Source organism: Lynx rufus, unplaced genomic scaffold (genome assembly GCF_022079265.1).
Source record: "Lynx rufus isolate CCGP_SWC_20201006 ecotype Redwood Valley unplaced genomic scaffold, mLynRuf1.p SCAF_5, whole genome shotgun sequence".
NCBI classification, from domain to species: Eukaryota; Metazoa; Chordata; class Mammalia; order Carnivora; family Felidae; genus Lynx; species Lynx rufus.
The window spans coordinates 13,029,368-13,053,323 of NW_025814867.1; the positions used below are offsets into that span (position 1 = coordinate 13,029,368).

A 23,956-nucleotide genomic window follows, 5' to 3' on the forward strand; every position below is an offset into this window, starting at 1 on the left:
AAAGACACAATCACCAGGTCACTAACTTGACTCTGTCTGTTACAGTGGTGAGACATGTTTGGTTTACACTTTCTTCTTAAAGATTTAAAACAAAACAAAGACAGTTTTGAACATTTTTCTTCAGTACTGATTTCAGAGATCAAAGATACCTTAGCAATTAAAATAGAGAAAATGTGGTCTACTTACCCATTCTGTATGGCAGCTGTGGGGTCATAGGTCAGAGCCATGCCAGCCTGTATACAGGGAGGAAAGGGGAGAAATCAAATCTTAACACTTTTATCTCGGTGCCCAAAACATTCAGTCCACACAAATACTTTTATCTTTACTTTCCGTGATTTAAGTTTATTTTATCCTATACATTTTTCCATTCTTACTGCCAAGACTAGCATTTTTACTACCCACACATCAGAATCCACCAGCGAGTTAGGAGTTTATATTATATATCCAGACAAACCAAGGAACAATGCAGTTTGGATGATTTCCATATCTACTTCATAAACCATCCTCTGTCTAATCTGGTATCCTTATGATTTCTCACTATTGTCAAGAGCACCTATTGTACATCTCGTGGATGAAAAAAAAAAGGAAGAATAAATCTTGTGGTCAGGATAAAAATAAAAGCTACTCAAAATGCATTCGCCCTTTTAGAAGGAAATGTTAAGAAACATTTATTTTAAAATAGGTGGTATGCCTCAGGGGTGTGTAGGTAATAAGGGGCAGTGTGCTTGTCCGATGTACTGCTAGTGCCTGTCCTACTAAGAATGGTAGAAAGGCAAGGTCATTTACACATGAGGGAAATTTTAGGCCTTGTAGTTAATCAGGAGCTGCTTTCGTCCTAAGTGTACTTCTAATAATACACTCTCACCTCTGAAAAACTAAACTTCTGTAACTGGCAGTAGTTTCAGAAAAGAATAATAAACTTCATGATTGCTAATTCACAGCCTACCTCCTTTCTTTCTTTTTTTTTTTTTTCTACCTCCTTTCTTCATACACATATCACATCTGATCCTCACAAAAACCCTACGGAGTAGGCGGGAGAAATAGCTTCTCCATTTTATCGATGGAGACCCTGAAGCTTGGAGAGGTCAAGTGGTTTGTTAAAGGTCACACATTTAGAGGCAGAATTAGACTGTAGCCCATGTCTTCTGATGCAGGCTGCCTTCCACTACGTATGACACTGACTGAGGGTCTGCATGAGACCTGATGATCATCTCTAGCAATGTGGGAGAACTTTTTCTGTGCACGTCTGGTCATGTCACCTTCATTTTTGAACTTAGAATTTTTTTAATGTTTTATTTATTTTTGAGAGACAGAGCGTGAGTGGGGGAGGGGCAGAGAGAGACAGAGAGGGAGACACAAATCCGAAGTAGGCTCCAGGCTCTGAGCTGTCGGCATGGAGCCTGACGCAGGGCTCAAACCCACTAGCCATGAGATCATGACCTGAGCCAAAGTTGGACGTTTAACCAACTGAGCCACCCAGACACCCCTATCATACCACCTTGTTGTTTTCCAACACTGTCTGTCTGTTTATTACTTGTGAGTATAAACAGAATGTGGAAGGAAAATGGACTAGGTTGTTATCAGGTTAGCCTTTTTTTTTTTTTTTTAATTTGAAAGTAAATTAGATCAATGTTGATTTCCTGGCTTTGACAGTACACTATAATTATGTAATATATAACCATTGGGAGAAATGGGATGAAGGGTACACAGGGCCTCCTTGTACATTTCTTTTGCAACATCCCATGAATCTATAATCATCGCAAAATGAAAAGAAAAAAATGAATGAACTTTGAGGACTTTAGTAGAAGACAAGAAAAATCATAAAAACTTTAGAGAAAAGAGAGAGGAGTTTTGTGCTTGAATTTTTTCCAGTGTGGGTGAAGGTAGTTTTCCTACTGGGCTCATTGAATTCCTCAGATTTAGCACATAACTGAAATGGAAATTCTCAGGCTTTCCAAGATAGGGTCTGAAGTTCAGTATGCCCTGCTATAGTCAAGCTTAGATTACATGCATTATTTTTCCCAGTTTTAAAATTGTTATTAAGATTGGTATAAAGAACAAAAGTGTAGAGCTGTATACGAATGGGACTGGCATACTGGGAGCACACAGAAATGGAAACAGAGTTTGCAAGCAAAGTTGAGATGACTTGCAGAAGTTAACAGAGGTGCACTGAGAATACATGTGTAATGATAACTGCGTCTCACTCATGTTAAAGAAACATGCAACTGATATTAGGACAAGGTAGGGGATTGGAAAATAAGAAGAGAGTAACAAAGCAGAGATAAAGATAGGCTTTCTCCCCCTCGGGAGAAACAAAGGTCGTGGTGTCAAAAACAGATCCTAAGTCTAAAATTTTCCCAAGATGGGGCCTATGCCATGTGACAGACAGGAGGCTGGGTCCAGGCTGAAGACTCCCGAGAACGGGCCTATCTGGGGTGCAGCTGATACTCCGTGGTTCTAGATCCTGGAGAGGGCAGTTGTATAAATTGCCCATTGGGCATAGAACTCTTTCTTAGAAACACTAACCTTCTTTCCCCTAACTTATTCAAGATGTTACACCAGAGGCAGAATGAAAAGAATGGGCTTTATACTCCATAGAGATATTGCTAGTTTGTGAGTTTAAGATGAAATAATACCTTCAGCCTCCTAACCACCCGAAACTGTTTAAATCCTAGGGGACTTATAGGATGCCTTTCCTAGTCAACCTCATGTTTTCCCCTTTTCCTTGGACTTATTTTCCAATAGTGCTCGGAGACCAATGCTATTTATCATTTCTTGAATGACCAATTATCTTGAACATTCTCTTCTCGTGCCATGTTTATTTGTCCTGACAACATTAGGTAAGGACTTTTTCTCTCACCTATTACTTGAATTTCTTGTGGGTTATAGTTAACAAATCAGCCCCAACTAGGAACACAGTAATTATCAATAAACTGTACCTTTTTGTTGAATATGCATTTGATAATCAGGAAGCCTAAGTTGGCCTCTACCTACATCTGAAACCTCCATCCATCTTTCAGAAGACGGAAAAGAACTGAATAGATGGCAATATGGTTTTGTGAAAAGAATATATCTTTTGGACCTAGGTTCAAGTCTTAGCTCTGTTATTTCTGGCAGTGTGACCTTGGGCAAATTATTTAACCTGTTTCAACCTCAGTTTCCTCAGCTGTTAAATGGTTAATACCTACCTCATCAGATTGTTGTGAAATTTAAATGAGATTACATTTGTAAAGTATCCAGCACAGTGCCTGGAGACAAGACACATACATGAATATTATAAAACAAAGCAACACGTGGTGAGAGCCATCTGAGTGGTATGGATGGGTGAGGGATAGAGGAGAGAGGCTGGGGGTGACCAGGGAAAGCATGTGGAAGATGTAGAGATGAGTGGAGCCTTGAAAGACGATTAGGATTTCCATAGATGCAGATGAGAGATGGAGGCCGGCTCAGACAAAAGGAATAGCATGGAAAAGACAAAGAAATAAAAAGGGCAAGGTGGGTGATTCATCTGCAGTAGAACATTGTGGTGGGGGGTGGGGTAGTGGGAATTCAGAGTCAAAAGAAAAGGAGGGAGAACCTTGATTGCCTGGCTCCTCTTAGGGAGGCATGGGATATTTTTTGAGCAGGGCAATTACACAATCAAAGAGGGATTGTCCAATCCCAAAAAACAGCATGAGCCCCCTGGAAAACAGAGGGTAAATCCAGAGCAATAAGCAACTGGAGTAGGTACTCGGGGACAGGCAGGTGGAGAGGATCTCAAGTGCGACTGTCATCGCAAGAGGGTAGGGAATGAACACAAGATTCACCTACTTCATGATTTTGCCTAGAGACAGTCATGTCTCTGAGCACCTTTGGCAAGAGGAGACAAGAGATAGTTTCAGGTCATATACATTTGGGACATTACGGGTAACAAAACAAGGCATGGGTTAAACAAAGGGTTGTGTGAACGTAGCCCACTGGCTGAATATCATAGCACAATAACTAACACTTGGCTGCACCTGGTTTTCATTTCATGTGTAACAGATTGTTGAGTAATAATTCTAATATAGTCTTAATGTAGATTTTGCATTCAATTTCCTTTTGTTTCTTTCCACAAAGGTACAAAAGAAAATCAATTTTGCTGCCCTGTCTAGCCACCTTTACACTAAGTGAAGAACCATGAAATCATCATTATGTAATTACCAAATTTTATGGCATGTTTACAAACTCGAGTCACACAAAAAGTAACTTGGAACAAAACAAAAATGTCACACCACATATGGAGGGAAGTGATGTTTAATCCTGTCTCTCTGTTTCAAAAGAGCTTATGAGATGCACAAATATTTTCCATTTTTCAAGTTTACATAAGTTGTGCATTGGAAGTGTTTGCAATTTATTTAAATGAAAGGGGGCATTTTTGTCATTTTCCAGCAGCAGCTGAGTTTTTGCTTAGTATTTCAACCATAATAGGATATTTCTCGTCACCCCGGCAGAATCTATACCATAATAGCCAAACAGTTTAGAAGAAATTTTAAAATACAGTTTGCTGAACTAAGGTATCTAATTATTTTCAATAAATATAGGGATTTCATTAAGACACATCAGTTTGACTTAGGAGCTAGATATTTGATTTTTATAACTTTAAATGATTAACAAGTTAAATGAAGAGGTAATAATCATGGAAATACTGCTCAAAATATGCTCAGTCGGGAGTAGGCATTAACACTTCAGAAAGATTCTTGGACTGTAATGCTTGGTCTTTGCAAGGAGCAAAGGATCATGGACTGTAACAAAGCTAATGAGAAGACAGGCTGATAGAACTGATTTTATCATTTTTGAAACTATTTTTTAAATTTATTAACATTTATTTATTTTTGAGAGACAGAGAGACAGAGCGAGACAGAACATGAGTGGGGGAGGGGCAGAGAGAGAGAGGGAGACACAGAATCCGAAGCAGGCTCTAGCCTCTGAGCAGTCAGCACAGAGCCCTAAGCAGGGCTCAGACTCACGGACCCTGAGATCAAGACCTGAGCCGAAGTCAGACGCCTAACTGACCAAGCCACCCAGGTACCCCTGAAACTATTTTTATATTGTCATGTAAATGGGGACCAAAAAGTTTGAGGCAACAAACTTCATATGGACAGACATACACTGTAATTACTGGAAAATGGAAACACCAATGTGTTAGCACAACATTTCTCTTTTTTCTAAATTCTGTCTTGACAAATGATGCATCATAATTGTATGGGTAAAAATGAATAGTCACAAGAATTTCCAACTTTCTATGATCAGATATAAGGCAACACTGTAGTATATACATAAGTAAATACTATAATAAGTAATAATAAATAAGTACATATTGTATATTTTAGCAAATATTGTGTACTGAATTAGCACAAGATAAGTTCAGGAAGCCAAATAAGAAAAGGATAACGTAATTTTCTGGATATTATTTTTTTAAATGTTTATTTACCTTTGAAAGAGAGAGGGAGGGAGAGCGTGAGCAGAGGAGCGGCAGAGAGAGGGAGACACAGAATCTGAAGCAGACTCCAGGCTCTGAACTGTCAGCACAGAACCCAACCCGGGGCTCCAACTCACAAACCGTGGGATCATGACCTGAGCCAAAGGTGGACGCTCAACCGAGTGAGCTACCCAGGCGCCCCTGGATATTATCTTTGAAGAGTGTATTTCTCGCAATCAATGTTAACAATATTTATAACCGTCAGCGGGTTATGGTTAAAAATTCCATAAGTAAAGTAAGGTGGCTTAAAAAGTTATGTGTGTGAAAGGGTTTGAAAATTATAATGTGTTATAAAATTTGGGGTTCTGCTATTGTAGTGAAACCTAACTTTGTTTATATTTACTTACCAATATTTCTCTTTAGAAACATGTCCCTTAGTGAAGAAATCATGATACAAAATTATGTGTATCATATGGGTCAAAAATTTAAAAAAAATTAAAAAAATATCTCTGACTAGAAATAAATTAATTTCAATAATGTTAAATGTCAAAATACTGGAGTGGTATAACCATAATTTTTTTCCTTTCCTGTATTTTTTTCTGACTCTTTTGTAAGCTATATATAATTAGAATTACTTTATAATGGGAAGTAACTTAAAGAAGTGTATTATGTGAATTGTTCTTTGAATTGTTTTTAATTTTTAAATTCAGGAAGAAAAAAGGCATATCATTTACAAAAACCATACAGATTAGAGGCCTGACTTACAAGTAAGCCCAAAAATGTCAGGAAGCATTTAGCTTTGCTAGGTCAGTAGAATACAGACGATCTGGGATCAAATGGGAGTTGCTACAGCCAGAAGGATCAATGTGAGAATGGGAAGGAGGTCAAGAATAAATACTGACAATTCAGGGTTAATCATACGCTGATCCTAGTGTTGGAAGCTAGTAAGAATTCATAATTACAAATGGCCATACTGGCTGAGAAACTGAGGATTTCATATGCGATAGCAGAAGTGTGGATGTCCAAGATATTCAGAGGAACCGATAAAAATCACCAGGAAACCACAACATGGTCATAACCAAGTACAGTTTTTGGCTAAAAAATAATTTTTTAAAACAATTTTTAAACGTTATTTATTTTTGAGAGAGAGAGAGAGATGGAGTCTGAGCAGGGAGGGGGGCAGAGAGAGAGGAAGACACAGAATCTGAAGCAGGCTCCAGGCTCTGAGCCGTCAGCACAGAGCCTGGCACAGGACTCGAACCCACAGACCGAGAGATCATGACCTGAGCCGAAGTCGGACAGTTAACTGACTGAGCCACCCATGTGCCTCAAGAAAGGATTTTAGGGGCGCCTGGCTGGCTCAGTCGGTTGGGCGTCTGACTTCGGCTCAGGTCATGATCTCGCGGTCCGTGAGTTCGAGCCCCGCGTTGGGCTCTGAGCTGATGGCTCGGAGCCTGGAGCCTGCTTCTGATGCTGTGTCTCCCTCTCTCTCTGTCCCTCCCCCGTTCATGCTCCGTCTCTCTCTGTCTCAAAAATAAATAAACGTTAAAAAAAAAAAAAGAAAAGAAAGGACTTTAAACCTCTTTCCTGTTTAAAAAAAAAAAAAGGAACTAATCCTAGGAAACAATATGTATGCTCAGGGCAAATTTGCAGGCAGAGTGTTGTAGCACCTACTGAAAAGGAATGTGAGAAAATAGGGCAAGCGGTAGGGTTTTGCCAGCATTGGCTCTGGTGTGGTCAGGTGATTACTGAATGGTGCGTTTCCCCTGGCACAGGAAGTCAACCATATAAAGCAGGTGTCTGCTCTGGCCTGCTCAAGGCATGTTCCCTGGGCTATGGGCAGCCAGTCCCTCTCCTAAAGAGAAGATGAGGGACAAAAGAGACTGTAGACAGGACACTACCAAAGTCTCCCAAAGAGAGATATACAGTCTGGTCCTGAGATCAGACAGAAACGTCCTTGTTAACTGTTCTGTAAAGCATGCCTACCAACCTGTGCAGTGGCTCATACAATACTCCTAAGTTTCACAATTTCTGAATCTAATGGAGATATTTATTCTAAATCATATTTGGTTAGTATGCATCATTTGACCAGTGATTTTCCTCTTCTTTCAACATCCCTTTCATTGCAATTCTGTGAGCCTGCTTTTCTTCTGACTTCTCAGAGAGCAATTTCTCCTTTGATGTTACTCGGTCCACCCTCTTCTTTCCTTCTGTACAGTAATGACATTCACTTTCAGATCCCAAGTATGATTTATGTCCCGGTGATTTTGGAATCTTGGTCTCAAACTCAAGTATCTATACTGAATTCCAGAACTTATTGCCTAGTTAAATTAGTACGTTTAATGTATGGTCAGTGTCTCTTATCAAGATATCATTTCTTGTTTGTGCGTTGGCAGAGACATCTCTCCTTCCTCTGCTTGCAACTCCCCTCAGCCACACTGTTGTGCTGTGAAGATGCTCTTTTGATAAAGAACATGTCTCAGTCCTTGACTGGTGAGTAGACATGGGGGACGCAGAGGGATTTTTAAGCGACCTTCCCAATTCAGCAGGGAAGCCAGTGTACCTGAACCAAATCATGAATAAGAACCCAGGACAATTAGAGGCAGCGAGAAAACCTGGAGGACCCTCTTATCCAAGTTACTGACCAAGAGTAGGGAGACGATTACGAAAAATCATCTTGATATCTTCAGGGGTTTGTCAGGAATCATGCAAATGAAATGCAAGGAATTTATCACTTAAAAAAAAACTAGAAAAATAGGCAGAGAATAGAGAAAATTCACCTCTCTTTGTTTGGGAAAAGAACATCAGGGGGAGTCATGCTGTTGTTTATACACTATGTCATCACAGTATTTCTCCTTTTTGGCTTCAGCTAAAGCATCCTAGTCAGGCAGAGAATTTCTCCCTTTTATAGCAATGAAGAAGGACAGGCCAAAAAGATGCAGACAGAATTAAGCCTGGACGACTGGAATAGCCAATGGCTGCACAAAGAAAGCATCGTCAAAGGAGAAAGAGAAGAAAAGGTATGATGTAGCTAGCTCAAGTTCTCAAAGCTCTAGTCTGAGTTTGTCATTTCCAAAGTTAAGTTAAGCCTTTACTGATAATCATAAAATACACAAGAGAACACTACCATATTTTATGTAGACACTTCTGATTTTATTTCAATCTAAATGGCTGACTTTATAGATTCCAAAACACAGTGTGTGTGTGTGTGTGTGTGTGTGTGTGTGCACTTCACATTTTAAAGTCTGTGAAAATTGGGGCTTGCATGATAATTGATGGCATTTGAGTTTGGCAACTTCTCTTTTTAGTGACATTTAAAATAATATTTCATCTTTAATTGATGGTATCTTAGAGTCGGTGATGGAGTGTATATACTGGTAAACCTCACTATAACATACTAAGTAGGATGAAAAATATAAAATGCTGAGGTTGCTACCAGGGTGGGTCTGTGAAGCTGAATAGGTGGGAGTTCTAGGTATCCGGCTAATTGATCCATATTCTCCCAGGTCCCTGCTGCAGTTTGATGGTATGTGGAGGTTGTAAGCTGTGGTTTAAATTTCGATGGGGATAATTCTGAGCCTTATGGCAGGCTGGAGTTGCCAGGACAGCACCAACAACTCCAGAAACTCCCTAGTTGGCTGAGGCCCCACTTAGATGCCATGGAGACTGGGTCAAAGGAATCAGGGAACATAGAGATCGACCATCAGTCTTTCCCCTTATAATTGCTTGGTATAATTTTTCCATTGTTCAGCCCCTCCTAAACCCCATATCCCTACTTTCTCCCCTAGAACATAAGTATGTTTTCCCCTACTCTTCTTTGAGAATGGAGACTAGGGCAGATGATCGGAGCTCATCATCAAACACATTATATCCAAAATTACACTATTATAGGAATTTTCAAGATTTACTTTTTATCTTTAGTGATCATAGGTTAGAAAATATGAACCCAGCAGTTTTAAAATAAGAACACTTACCTGAGTTAGAAAGTCTATAAGCTAAACTACTGCAAATTCAAGTTCTTGGGCCAATGGGAAGATTTTTTTGAGATTACAAGTGTCATTCACCTTGAGCCTGCTCTCTAAATGGCCAGTAAAGCACATGAAATAAATAAGACTACATTTGATGGGCTGGCTAACAAAGTCAATCGCAAGTGTTGTAATGCATCGTAAGAGCCAATCACTTTTTTTAAGATCACATATGTAAAGTCTCTTCTTCAGTTCAAGGTTAAAAGAACTATTTTCAAAACCTGGCAATGTTGTTACATACATCTTAATTTTTTCCAAAGTCCCATTAAAGAAAATAATTGGACAACTAAATGCCAAGCATGTTGTTATACCCAAGGGAAATCATGAACTGTATAGATAATTCTTCCCCCTTCACGGAATATGGTCAAAGATAACATGGATCTACACCCTTTTACTGCTAAGTTTTGAAATAATTCTTTAGATAAACTATTGTCTTTAAAGTATTTTTTTATTTCTAATGGTTTATTGGGGCAACACTTCAATTCCATATCTCTGAGACATAAATTTTCTAATGTTCAGTACTGTAAAATTAAATTACAGTCAATATGGCTCCAAAGCTAGTAGAAATGATATATTTCTGGGCCTTGTCAGGTTCTTCAGATATTTAATAAGAAGGATGTTGACTGGTGACTGATCAAAGAGTTGGTGTGCAGGGTGCACTGTTCCAAACAGATCCAACTGAAGGCAAGAGGGCCACATGGTTAAGGTGCATTTTTGTCTTCATCACTGCTAAGAATGCCTCAAAGCATGTGCTTTAAGTAGCATTGGTAACAGCCAGTGATAGCCAAATGCTTTCATAAACTCAACAAAATATTCCTTTTGAATGTTCCTTATAAATGGGAACCATAGGGATAATCTCTTCTCTCCAGATTTTATGCAGCTTGTTTGTTATTACTTCCATAGCCATCTTTGTGTCTTTGAACATCAAATATTGTCCATATCAATGTGACCCACTGGGGTTTCTAAAGTCAAGGGCCAATATAGCTTTTTCTGTCATATGCAGATAGGTGGGTAAATAAGAATGTTCTAAGTGATAGTAGAAATAATTCAATGTGTTAGGCTGATGACTTTGTATTGCTAAGGAAGATATATGAATTTTTACACTGGGTCCAATGTTTAGTGATCTTGATGAAGTGATTACAAGCCAACTGGTCGCCCATAGACTCATTAAACTCATGAAAATAGGACCAGAGCTTTTCCAAATTCCTTAGAAAGTTTTACATTTTTGGTTGAGTAAAGAGTAAAAACTGTTGTCTTTAGATCCATAACAATTGATAATTGACTCAAACACAACTTTTTACATAAAGACAGTTGGTTGCATGAATCAGTACATTATTTTTGATACCCATGGACATTGGTTTTTTAAATCAATGGAAGAGATACGGACTTGACCAGTAACTGGCTCCCACTCAGTAATAATAATCAGAAAACAAGACACAATTCTTGTTATTAGCAGCAATTATATTCTCTAAAGTCACCATGAACACTGAATTAGGAATATTGACTCGTTGCTCCTAGAAGAAATTCAGGGTTAGGTTCTGATCACAACATTTTCACCAACTAATTAATACACAACATTGCTTTAGCTGTGTTTCTGTCTAAAGATACCTTATTATATATTTTTGATTCATCAACAATGAACTCAAAGCCAAAGCACTATATATAAGTCATGCTTGCACAAAGCTGATCTTCATTTTCTTTTCATATTGTCTCCACAAGGCACAACATAGATTCCTTGCACTTAGGAACACAAGGCATCACGTCAGCACTATAGTTGGGGGCATTTTAAACAGTGAAATCACCAGTGAAAAGCACAAACATGGAAAAATGTGGCCCTACATAAACCAAGGAAAGGACACGTGTTTGTAGTGTTATAGGTTGACACAAGAGCCTGCCTTGCTCAATCTTGAGAGTATGCATGCTTGGTGACTCAGACTTTTTTTTTAAGTTTTTTTAAATTGAATTCCAGTTCATTTAATACACAGTGCTATATTAGTTCTAAGTGTACAATTCAATACCTTACACAGTGCTCTTCATGGTAAGTATACTCTTTAATCCCCAGGTGACTCAAACATTTTACTGCTCTGCACAAATGACCATGAAGCCACCATGAATGTTGATTCTGGGTTATAAGCAAATTGTAGCAAGTACGTTAAGTTTGCATACAGGGAACCCATGAATAATGAAGATCCACCGTATCTTTTTTAACTGATAATTTCAAGAGTCTGAGTCTTTCAGTAAACAAAAGGAAATTTCATAAACGGCATTAGTATTAACTTAGAAGGATTCTAACAATTCCTTACACAAAAAAAATTGGTAACATTACTCTTGAAATAGATTAGGGCATTCAATAGATTATTGGGCAATAGATTACTGACATTCAGCACTAGGGAGCCATAGAATATGCAAGAAAATTCTTACTTCCCAATTATTTGTTAAATCCAGCATTCCCATCAGGATGCTGCTTCTGCCAAAGATAATTGCTTTGAAGAATGTTTGAAAGTACTTGATCATGAGGAGTATTTTTCATAGCCACAGAGGTTGTGTGAGCACTTTTTGCATTCAAAACTAATTGCCATTACTTGCCGGAATAGGTAGGTTAATAATTCATTTTCTTTCTCTTTGAAAACACTAACCATGTAATTCATCAGATCTCAATAGTGGCTCCATCTTTTCCTTGGTATCTAGCTATAGTTCATGTTTTCTTTCAATATTCTTTTTTTCTTTTTCTTTCATCTTCTCCATCCTTCTCTTTCCTTGCCAGCCCTTGGCTTTTATGATCACACGACCTTCAAGAGAAACGTGGCTACAAATTTGAAAACCATCTAATGCCTCAGTGCTAAATAATGCTTGGAATGCAGATGATGATTTGGAATGTGATCTTATAAAAACCTTAATAAAATCTGGGTCAAAGTAAAAATAAATTAATTTCTACTTGCTTTATAATATACTTTATTAAATAAGTGAAAAATTCAGCTGGAAAAATGATATTGGTAGCAGATGTCTTTTCAAATAAATGTTGTATCATTAAAAAGAATTCCCACTTGGAAAATAAAAGAGACATGACATAAAATTGGACACCAAGGAATTAAGCATTTGAGTCATAAGAAACACATAGCAGAGCTGGCTTTCAGATTAAAACGCCCTGACTTGTGTTGATGATATTATGATAGTTATAATAGCTAATACTAGAGTGATTATAGTTTTCCAGGAACTGTGATCAGTGCTTTATCCTCGGCACCTCATTTAATCTTTCCAATCACTAAATATACACTTTTAACCATTCTCATTCTACTGATGAGGAGACTGAAGCAGAAAAACGAAAAAACTTTCCCAAGTTTGTCCCTCAGCTTAAAAGCTGTGGATCTGTGATGGAAATGCTAGAGTTTCCTCCCTAACTACTGGAGTGTCTGATAAAATATGAAGAAAAGCCAACAGTATTGTGCACATCACAGATGCTGACACATGTGCTTCCTTAAATTTCAGAAGGAACTAGTGGAGTACTAGAGAAGGATTCAAGATGTATCCTACCCCACCCAAGCTCAAGTTGCTCCTCTAAATATTATTCTCTCTGTGCCAACTCAGTACCCAAGGGCATAGGGGACTCTACTGGACAAGTAACAAGGTGAAATTTTCAACTCTGGGATGATTTTCTGGCTTGTCAATGCATATAAATCAGTTTCTCCATTACCTATCCTGAAAAACAAACAAGCAATCAGTCAGTTAATGGTTAGTAATGGGACAAATCTGAGCTGAAGTTCTTGTGTTTGCTGCATTTGTCAGTTTTATTATTTTTATTTTGGCTTTGGTTTTCTTTCACTGTTGTATAGGTTAATAGCCAGCTATCATCAGTGATTTTAGTTCCACGATATAAGTTATATTCTATCCAACCTTTAACTGCCTACTCTACAGAGAAGATCTTTGCTGTTTTAGGTTCCCAGGGGGTGGAGAAACTGTCTGTATGTTTATGTCATGTCCATTATCTCCTGTCTTGTGCCTCCCACATAGGGGATGCTCAGTAAGTGCTTGTTTGCGGACTGAATGCTTTTTGTTTAAGCTGTTTCTTCTCCAATATTACTTTAAAAAATGTATTTCAAACAGAATTCTCTTAAAAAGAACACTTCTGCAAGAGGTAGTCCTATATTGAGAAAGTAAGAAAGGAAATAGGAAACACGAGGAGATAGAAAGGTTCTCATGATGTATGTATATTTCTAATATACATCCAGGGCGAGGGTCACTCCCTACACTTCATTATGTCCTTGGGACACAGCACAAAGTATCAGTCATGGAAGGAACAAATGCTTTTTGACAACAAGAGTACTGATGATTATGGTGATGGAGACACAGTGGAAATCCAGAATTATGACGCCAACTCTGCATGCATTAACTTTCTCTCAGAAAAATAAAAACAAAAGCAAACATAAAAATTAGGACATACCCTCAAGGAAAATGTTTATCTGAGTGAGAATCTAGGATGGAACTATTTTGTTATTGATTATGGGTATCTGTCTACTCAGAAATCTAAAAAGACATCTTTGTGTCAATCATAAATTGATTTAGTCGGAATGAATGATTATTCCTCATGCCTTGTGGCACAATGAGGAGGAGGCTGGATGTTTGAAATCAGGTTCATCAACTATGCCTGTACTTGGCTATGGACTTCATAAGAGCACGAGAAACCCCATTTCTCCCACATGACCTTTGCAGGCTTTCATTCACTTACTGGCACTGAAGAGAATTTTTATTAATAGTAGTTCTAAATGGACAAGAGCTATAAAACTTTACAGCACAGGAGAAGTTTTCATCCATCACTGAAAACAAGTTGATTTCAGGTCTGAAAATAGACAACCTATTATCTGGGTTATAGGTCATAACAAATCACTTGGCTTACTTGGCTGTGGTAAAACTGGTAACTGGAGCTTTCAGCTCACTCATGGTGGATTTTGTAAGTGCCTTAATGAGATCTAATTAAAGCATACTCTGTCAGTTTATTCCATCTCTTAAAGGCTTTGAAATGAACATGTCCAGGCAGCGCCAGTAGCATTGCACTACAATAAGGAGCGCAATTTACATCTGGTTTGTGTGAATGGCACCCATCCCCTTGGTATTACGAAGTGCATGTACTATATTCCTATACCCAGAGGCTTGTGTCTTGGGCAATTAAAAATGCCCTCAAATAAAACGTCTTCGAGATATAATACATCATCATGCCTTATCTAAAATTTGTTTCTTTCCTTGGGAATAGGTGAGAATTTCCAAACCTTAGTGTTCCGAGAATGCATCCCCAAAAAGCTTACTTGATTTTCTCTTCAACATAACCTGTCAACTATTCCTGGGAACCTGAGTGCTGATTGTTAACAATACTATATTAGCTCCGTTAGTTCATCTCCATATCTAGACCGTGAAGACAATCTCGTAAAATGTTTCCCCAGTAAGGAAAAATATCTTCAGAGGATCACATAGAGAGAGATTATTTGTTACTGCTCATTGCTTTGAAATTGACTCTAGCAGAGAACTGTAGATCAGATAAAAGCAAGAAACACCATTTTATTTGTTTTAGTTTTCATAATAAAAATCTTGGCGTTTTTCCACTAGACTTTTGAATACCTTGTGGGGTCACTTCTTTGTTCAATTGCTGGATCTCTTGTTTGTGTCCATAGCCAAAATATTATTTCTTTGAAGTGCAATTCCTGAAGCAATTGTTATCGATGGCGTTTAGTGACTCAATTACTATAGGACTTGTGAAGATCTTATGAAAGCTAGATTAGAGCTTCAAAGCCAGTGAGAAGTAGTTTGTTTATGGTATTTGCATACTTAAGGATAATGTCCCGACATGACAATTTGGTGAAACAGCACCGTCTTCCATGATTTGACAGTTAATGTTCACTTACATTTGAAAATTCTGAAGGAGACCCAGAGGCTAGTCACAACAAATGTCAACATAAAGTAATTTCAAGGTTTGAATGACTCTCATCATTGTTGTAGAAGCATCCATCATCTTTGATTTCAGCCAGTCATCTTTACAACATAGCTGAATGTTTCTGATCAGTTGTACTTATTATTTGGGCATAGATTCCAAACAAATCTGGGGGCTTTTTGGTAATCATTGGAAAAGCATTCTTTGGAAACATAGGAAGAAACAACAGGAATTCTTCTTCATGTTCCTGATATGTGTATTTGTTGTTGTTGTTTGTTCATTTGTTTGTTTTTTAATTTTTTTATTTGTCTAGAGTGGACACACAATGTTGTATCAGTTTCAGGTGTACAAAGTAGTGATTTGACAAGTCTATACGTTATGCTGTGCTCATCACACATACAGTTCCCATCTGTCACCATACAACCCTATTACAAAACCAGTGACTCTATTCTTTATGCTGTGTCTTTTATTCCCATGACTCCTGATGTATTTTTGGACTGATATGCAGCATTCCTGATTCCAGTCCAATCATTTGGGAGAACACTAACACGATCAATTTTGGGAAACATTTTGCCTGAAGTAAAGAATATGCCTTCAGATGTAATGGGTTATCTAGCTTACGAATGTCATGAAAGTCATACTGATGATACAGTGAGACCATTTATTTCGCCACCATTATGTTGTAAGCACCGGCCAATCAGAACATAAATGCTGGGGTAGGATCCTGGGGAACTCCTGCAGTGCCAGGTAGCACCCCATTCTTGGGAGATGGTAAGACGTCCTGAGGAGCCACCAAAGTGGAAGGGGTGGAAGGGCTGTACTGATGGACTAGTGCCGGTGGTTATTTACCAAATGAAACAAATATGTTTTACTATTTTAACAAGCAGCATGGCCCTTCTGGTATATGGAAGTTGAATATGAGCCCTGTCCCTGGCTCAAGCTTCTCTGGGACGGTGGTTCTCAAAGGGTGGCCTAAGGACACTTGAGGGTTTGGTGACATATTTTTAGGAGATCCACAGGTTCTCCCTTTTTCAATGACATGTCTGTACGAAGCTGGATTTTTTTTTCACATGATTAAATCAAACAAAATATGGCAACAGGTTGGATGCTGATGCAGATACGCAAATCTGGTCATCTTTTAATAACCTAGACAGTAAAGTGATTTGCAAAAAGGTAAAAGAATGCCATTATTCTCAAAAAAAATTGACTTTGAAAGATATAATATTTTTGTTAACAAGGGATGGTTTATTCTTTTTTAATGAACTAATAAACAATCATTTTTAAGAGTATGAAGGGATACTAAGACCAAAGAGTTTGTGAATAGCTATATGAAGAAATAAAATGATAAGATTTGTAGAGCACTAAGAGAGGCCTAATAGCCCCAATCCCTGATCATTCTGCTCAGAGTTTTGCTTGTCACTTGAGAGATTAATGAAGAACTTTAAAATATCCCTGTGTATTCCACTTATGCAAAAACATGTCCAGCAGCATATATTTGTATTTCAAAACCTTGCTAATTTACACTAATTTATGTGTGTAAAGTTTTCATTACTAGATTTTTTTTTGATAAAGAAGTGCATTTCACCATGCTAAAAGAACTGTTATGAAAATGCCACTCAGAAGAAAACAGCTTTACACAATACATTAAAATTTTAATTAGCTTATCAGTTGTCATGCTTCAGGTACTTGTAAGAGGCTTAAACATTTTAGGAGAAATCCTTTTCACACTATCATTTTTTTACCTGACTTTCAAGAGAGGCAGAGAAAACATGAGCCTCAATCTGTGCTACTATCCCAAATGCTGAGGCATTGGAATTGAAATTATCCTCTTTCATTTTATCTAGGGCAACAATGAAAGGTTTACCATCATCTCATATAAAAACAACAACAATAGAGTTATACACCACAGCACAGGGGAAGTGCCCTGCAGGCCCTCACCACACCAGGGACTATCCAAAATGACCAAGCGGAAGAATTCCCCTCAGAAGAATCTCCAGGAAATAACAACAGCTAATGAGCTGATCAAAAAGGATTTAAATAATATAACAGAAAGTGAATTTAGAATAATAGTCATAAAATTAATCGCTGGGCTGGAAAACAGCATACAGGACAGCAGAGAATCTCTTGCTACAGAGATCAAGGGACTAAGGAACAGTCACGAGGAGCTGAAAAACGCTTTAAAGGAAATGCAAAACAAAATGCAAACCACCACGGCTCGGATGGAAGAGGCAGAGGAGAGAATAGGTGAACTAGAAGATAAAGTTATGGAAAAAGAGGAAGCTGAGAAAAAGAGAGATAAAAAAATCCAGGAGTATGAGGGGAAAATTAGAGAACTAAGTGATACACTAAAAAGAAATAATATACGCATAATTGGTATCCCAGAGGAGGAAGAGAGAGGGAAAGGTGCTGAAGGGGTACTTGAAGAAATTATAGCTGAGAACTTCCCTGAACTGGGGAAGGAAAAAGGCATTGAAATCCAAGAGGCACAGAGAACTCCCTTCAGACGTAACTTGAATCGATCTTCTGCACGACATATCATAGTGAAACTGGCAAAATACAAGGATAAAGAGAAAATCCTGAAAGCAGCAAGGGGTAAACGTGCCCTCACATATAAAGGGAGACCTATAAGACTCGTGACTGATCTCTCTTTTGAAACTTGGCAGGCCAGAAAGAATTGGCACGAGATTTTCAGGGTGCTAGACAGCAAAAATATGCAGCCGAGAATCCTTTATCCAGCAAGTCTGTCATTTAGAATAGAAGGAGAGACAAAGGTCTTCCCAAACAAACAAAAACTGAAGGAATTTGTCACCACTAAACCAGCCCTACAAGAGATCCTAAGGGGGACCCTGTGAGACAAAGTACCAGAGACATCACTACAAGCATAAAACATACAGACATCACAATGACTCTAAACCCGTATCTTTCTATAATAACACTGAATGTAAATGGATTAAATGCGCCAACCAAAAGACATAGGGTATCAGAATGGATAAAAAAACAAGACCCATCTATTTGCTGTCTACAAGAGACTCATTTTAGACCTGAGGACACCTTTAGATTCAGAGTGAGGGGATGGAGAACTATTTATCATGCTACTGGAAGCCAGAAGAAAGCTGGAGTAGCCATACTTCTATCAGACAAACTAGACTTTAAATTAAAGGCTGTAACAAGAGATGAAGAAGGACATTATATAATAGTTACAGGGTCTATCCATCAGGAAGAGCTAACAATTATAAATGTCTATGCGCCGAATACCGGAGCCCCCAAATATATAAAACAATTACTCATAAACAGAAGCAACCTTATTGATAAGAATGTGGTAATTGCTGGGGACTTTAACACCCCACTTACAGAAATGGATAGATCATCTAGACACACGGTCAATAAAGAAACAAGGGCCCTGAATGAGACACTGGATCAGATGGACTTGACAGATCTATTTAGAACTCTGCATCCCAAAGCAACAGAATATACTTTCTTCTCGAGTGCACATGGAACATTCTCCAAGATAGATCATATACTGGGTCACAAAACAGCCCTTCATAAGTTTACAAGAATTGAAATTATACCATGCATACTTTCAGACCACAATGCTATGAAGCTTGAAATCAACCACAGGAAAAAGTCTGGAAAACCTCCAAAAGCATGGAGGTTAAAGAACACCCTACTAACGAATGAGTGGGTCAACCAGGCAATTAGAGAAGAAATCAAAAAATATATGGAAACAAACGAAAATGAAAATACAACAATCCAAACGCTTTGGGACGCAGCGAAGGCAGTCCCGAGAGGAAAATACATTGCAATCCAGGCCTATCTCAAGAAACAAGAAAAATCCCAAATACAAAATCTAACAGCACACCTAAAGGAAATAGAAGCAGAACAGCAAAGGCAGCCTAAACCCAGCAGAAGAAGAGAAATAATAAAGATCAGAGCAGAAATAAACAATATAGAATCTAAAAAAACTGTAGAGCAGATCAACGAAACCAAGAGTTGGTTTTTTGAAAAAATAAACAAAATTGACAAACCTCTAGCCAGGCTTCTCAAAAAGAAAAGGGAGATGACCCAAATAGATAAAATCATGAATGAAAATGGAATGATTACAACCAATCCCTCAGAGATACAAACAATTATCAGGGAATACTATGAAAAATTATATGCCAACAAATTGGACAACCTGGAAGAAATGGACAAATTCCTGAACACCCACACTCTTCCAAAACTCAATCAGGAGGAAATAGAAAGCTTGAACAGACCCATAACCAGCGAAGAAATTGAATCGGTTATCAAAAATCTCCCAACAAATAAGAGTCCAGGACCAGATGGCTTCCCAGGGGAGTTCTACCAGACGTTTAAAGCAGAGATAATACCTATCCTTCTCAAGCTATTCCAAGAAATAGAAAGGGAAGGAAAACTTCCAGACTCATTCTATGAAGCCAGTATTACTTTGATTCCTAAACCAGACAGAGACCCAGTAAAAAAAGAGAACTACAGGCCAATATCCCTGATGAATATGGATGCCAAAATTCTCAATAAGATACTAGCAAATCGAATTCAACAGCTTATAAAAAGAATTATTCACCATGATCAAGTGGGATTCATTCCTGGGATGCAGGGCTGGTTCAACATTCGCAAATCAATCAACGTGATACATCACATTAACAAAAAAAAAGAGAAGAACCATATGATCCTGTCAATCGATGCAGAAAAGGCCTTTGACAAAATCCAGCACCCTTTCTTAATAAAAACCCTTGAGAAAGTCGGGATAGAAGGAACATACTTAAAGATCATAAAAGCCATTTATGAAAAGCCCACAGCTAACATCATCCTCAACGGGGAAAAACTGAGAGCTTTTTCCCTGAGATCAGGAACACGACAGGGATGCCCACTCTCACCGTTGTTGTTTAACATAGTGCTGGAAGTGCTAGCATCAGCAATCAGACAACAAAAGGAAATCAAAGGCATCAAAATTGGCAAAGATGAAGTCAAGCTTTCGCTTTTTGCAGATGACATGATATTATACATGGAAAATCCGATAGACTCCACCAAAAGTCTGCTAGAACTGATACATGAATTCAGCAAAGTTGCAGGATACAAAATCAATGTACAGAAATCAGTTGCATTCTTATACACTAACAATGAAGCAACAGAAAGACAAATAAAGAAACTGATCCCATTCACAATTGCACCAAGAAGCATAAAATACCTAGGAATAAATCTAACCAAAGATGTAAAGGATCTGTATGCTGAAAACTATAGAAAGCTTATGAAGGTAATTGAAGAAGATTTAAAGAAATGGAAAGACATTCCCTGCTCATGGATTGGAAAAATAAATATTGTCAAAATGTCAATACTACCCAAAGCTATCTACACATTCAATGCAATCCCAATCAAAATTGCACCAGCATTCTTCTCGAAACTAGAACAAGCAATCCTAAAATTCATATGGAACCACAAAAGGCCCCGAATAGCCAAAGGAATTTTGAAGAAGAAGACCAAAGCAGGAGGCATCACAACCCCAGACTTTAGCCTCTACTACAAAGCTGTCATCATCAAGACAGCATGGTATTGGCACAAAAACAGACACACAGACCAATGGAATAGAATAGAAACCCCAGAACTAGACCCACAAACGTATGGCCAACTCATCTTTGACAAAGCAGGAAAGAACATCCAATGGAAAAAAGACAGCCTCTTTAACAAATGGTGCTGGGAGAACTGGACAGCAACATGCAGAAGGTTGAAACTAGACCACTTTCTCACACCATTTACAAAAATAAACTCAAAATGGATAAAGGACCTAAACGTGAGGCAGGAAACCATCAAAACCTTAGAGGAGAAAGCAGGAAAAGACCTCTCTGACCTCAGCCGTAGCAATCTCTTACTCGACACATCCCCAAAGGCAAGGGAATTAAAAGCAAAAGTGAATTACTGGGACCTTATGAAGATAAAAAGCTTCTGCACAGCAAAGGAAACAACCAACAAAACTAAAAGGCAACCAACGGAATGGGAAAAGATATTTGCAAATGACATATCGGACAAAGGGCTAGTATCTAAAATCTATAAAGAGCTCACCAAACTCCACACCCGAAAAACAAATAACCCAGTGAAGAAATGGGCAGAAAACATGAATAGACACTTCTCTAAAGAAGACATCCAGATGGCCAACAGGCACATGAAAAGATGTTCAGCGTCGCTCCTTATCAGGGAAATACAAATCAAAACCACACTCAGGTATCACCTCACGCCAGTCAGAGTGGCCAAAATGAACAAATCAGGAGACTATAGATGCTGGAGAGGATGTGGAGAAACGGGAACCCTCTTGCACTGTTGGTGGGAATGCAAATTGGTGCAGCCGCTCTGGAAAGCAGTGTGGAGGTTCCTCAGAAAATTAAAAATAGACCTACCCTATGACCCAGCAATAGCACTGCTAGGAATCTACCCAAGGGATACAGGAGTACTGATGCATAGGGGCACTTGTACCCCAATGTTCATAGCAGCACTCTCAACAATAGCCAAATTATGGAAAGAGCCTAAATGTCCATCAACTGATGAATGGATAAAGAAATTGTGGTTTATATACACAATGGAATACTACGTGGCAATGAGAAAAAATGAAATATGGCCTTTTGTAGCAACGTGGATGGAACTGGAGAGTGTGATGCTAAGTGAAATAAGCCATACAGAGAAAGACAGATACCATATGGTTTCACTCTTATGTGGATCCTGAGAAACTTAACAGGAACCCATGGGGGAGGGGAAGGAAAAAAAAAAAAGAGGTTAGAGTGGGAGAGAGCCAAAGCATGAGAGACTGTTAAAAACTGAGAACAAACTGAGGGTTGATGGGGGGTGGGAGGGAGGGGCGGGTGGGTGATGGGTATTGAGGAGGGCACCTTTTGGGATGAGCACTGGGTGTTGTATGGAAACCAATTTGTCAATAAACTTCATATATAAAAAAAAAAAAAAAAGAAAACAAACAAACAAAAAAATGGCTAGGGATGCTTGGCCTGGCTGACTTAAAAAAAAAATAAATAAATAAATAAAAATAAAAATAAAAAAAATAAAAACAACAACAATAACTGCAACAAAAAAAAAACAAGCAAAAACAAACACCCCAAATGATCTCCTCATCAAGTTGGTATGCCAAGGGGCTATTAAAAAAAAAAAAAAAAGAATGGACTTCAAGGTAAGATTTATGTCTCAACCTTAATACTGGATGAAGGAAGGGCACAGAGAAAATCTCTCCTAAGAATCTGACCCAGAGTCCTTGCTTGGGTTAGAGTTTCAATTCATGAAGTCAGAGGGGTCAAAGACCAGCAGAGGATGTAGATAGTGCTCCCAGATGACTAATGAGAGCAAATGCAAATTGTCTTCTCATAATGCCATTGATTATAAGAGGAGAACCAATTTCAGAAGTGTTAAAATGTGGAAAAACAACAACAAAAACATGGGTCTTGGAAACAATGAAATACGGTAATTAAAATTTCCTGGTATATAAAAGTTCACTGAATATTGCTTACATAGGAATAAACTACATTACGTCAAACTTTATCAACCATGCTAATACAATTTAGCAAGTATAATGCAAGCAGAAATAGAAGCAAATATATCTATATACATCTAAATCTGTATCTGTATCTATATCATCTATATGTATATAAAATGATAGGGACACAAAGTTATCCAACATCCTTAGAGTATCTACACCTAAAACCACAATCGAGGTGTAAACATTAATATGCTTATCTCAAAACCAAAATATGTGATAAGCATATTTTTAGTGCATGTCCTTTCTTTCCCTAAGTTCTTTCTTCTGAATGTATCTACATACTTGGAATACATTTTTATTGGTCCAGGTAAATTTAATTAAGCTCCTTTGATTTTCACAGTTCAACATCAAAAGGTATAACTCTTAAAAAGCAGCTTTTGACAACAGAGATTAGGGATGTATGTTTAAAACCTACAAGTAAATTACAAGATGCTCCGGTTGCTAACGGTGACACCACAATGCTTCTGTGGCAATAGCACACATGGTCTTTACCAAGATCTAAACCCAAAGCTCTAGATTCGTCTACAGTAGCAAAGTGGCAGCTTGCAGTCTACATTTCTTTTATGTTGACTGGCTTGATCTTGAGAAATGTGTAAGAGGGAGGTGTCTTGCTGCATGCAACTGGCAAGACAGGACCTTAAGGATGTGATAAGACAGGACTTTACGGAGACAGGAACTGAACTTTCAGTCATCCCAGCTTATCTGACTGACCATCGAGGCTTCTTGGTTATGGTCTGCGATCCTGAAATCTCTCTCATCAGTGGGCGTTAGATTCAATAAAAATTTAAAAGATCAAATGAGTCGTTCTAGACTACAGATGTTTGGTATGGGATGGATGTCATAATGCATGCTATCAGAAATCAGCTGTCTTCTGGGGACGATGGAGCTAACCTCTGATCACTAACCCAACCCTAAAAACACAAGGGTCATTCCCTTTCCTCTTCCTTTTTTGAACATAACACAGACTGCCTTTCTAAAGTTGGGATATTGAAACTCTTTCCTTTTTCATTAGTTTCAGGTGTTTGATG

The 23,956-nt window shown here is 38.2% G+C and overlaps 1 protein-coding gene across 5 annotated transcripts in view; it reads right to left on the minus strand.

Annotated features, from left to right (window-relative positions):
- RBMS3 (RNA binding motif single stranded interacting protein 3) overlaps positions 1–23,956 on the minus strand; it is a 695,735-nt gene that overhangs the window by 110,428 nt on the left and 561,351 nt on the right. For 4 of the 5 annotated variants that reach the window (XM_047100003.1, XM_047100000.1, XM_047100002.1 and 1 more), the window contains exon 8: positions 187–233. In XM_047100003.1, coding sequence (XP_046955959.1) covers positions 187–233 — 47 coding nt within the window. Of the gene's footprint in view, positions 1–186; positions 234–3,810; positions 3,850–23,956 lie in introns of all 5 variants that reach the window. The other variant, XM_047100001.1, reaches the window with a different exon arrangement.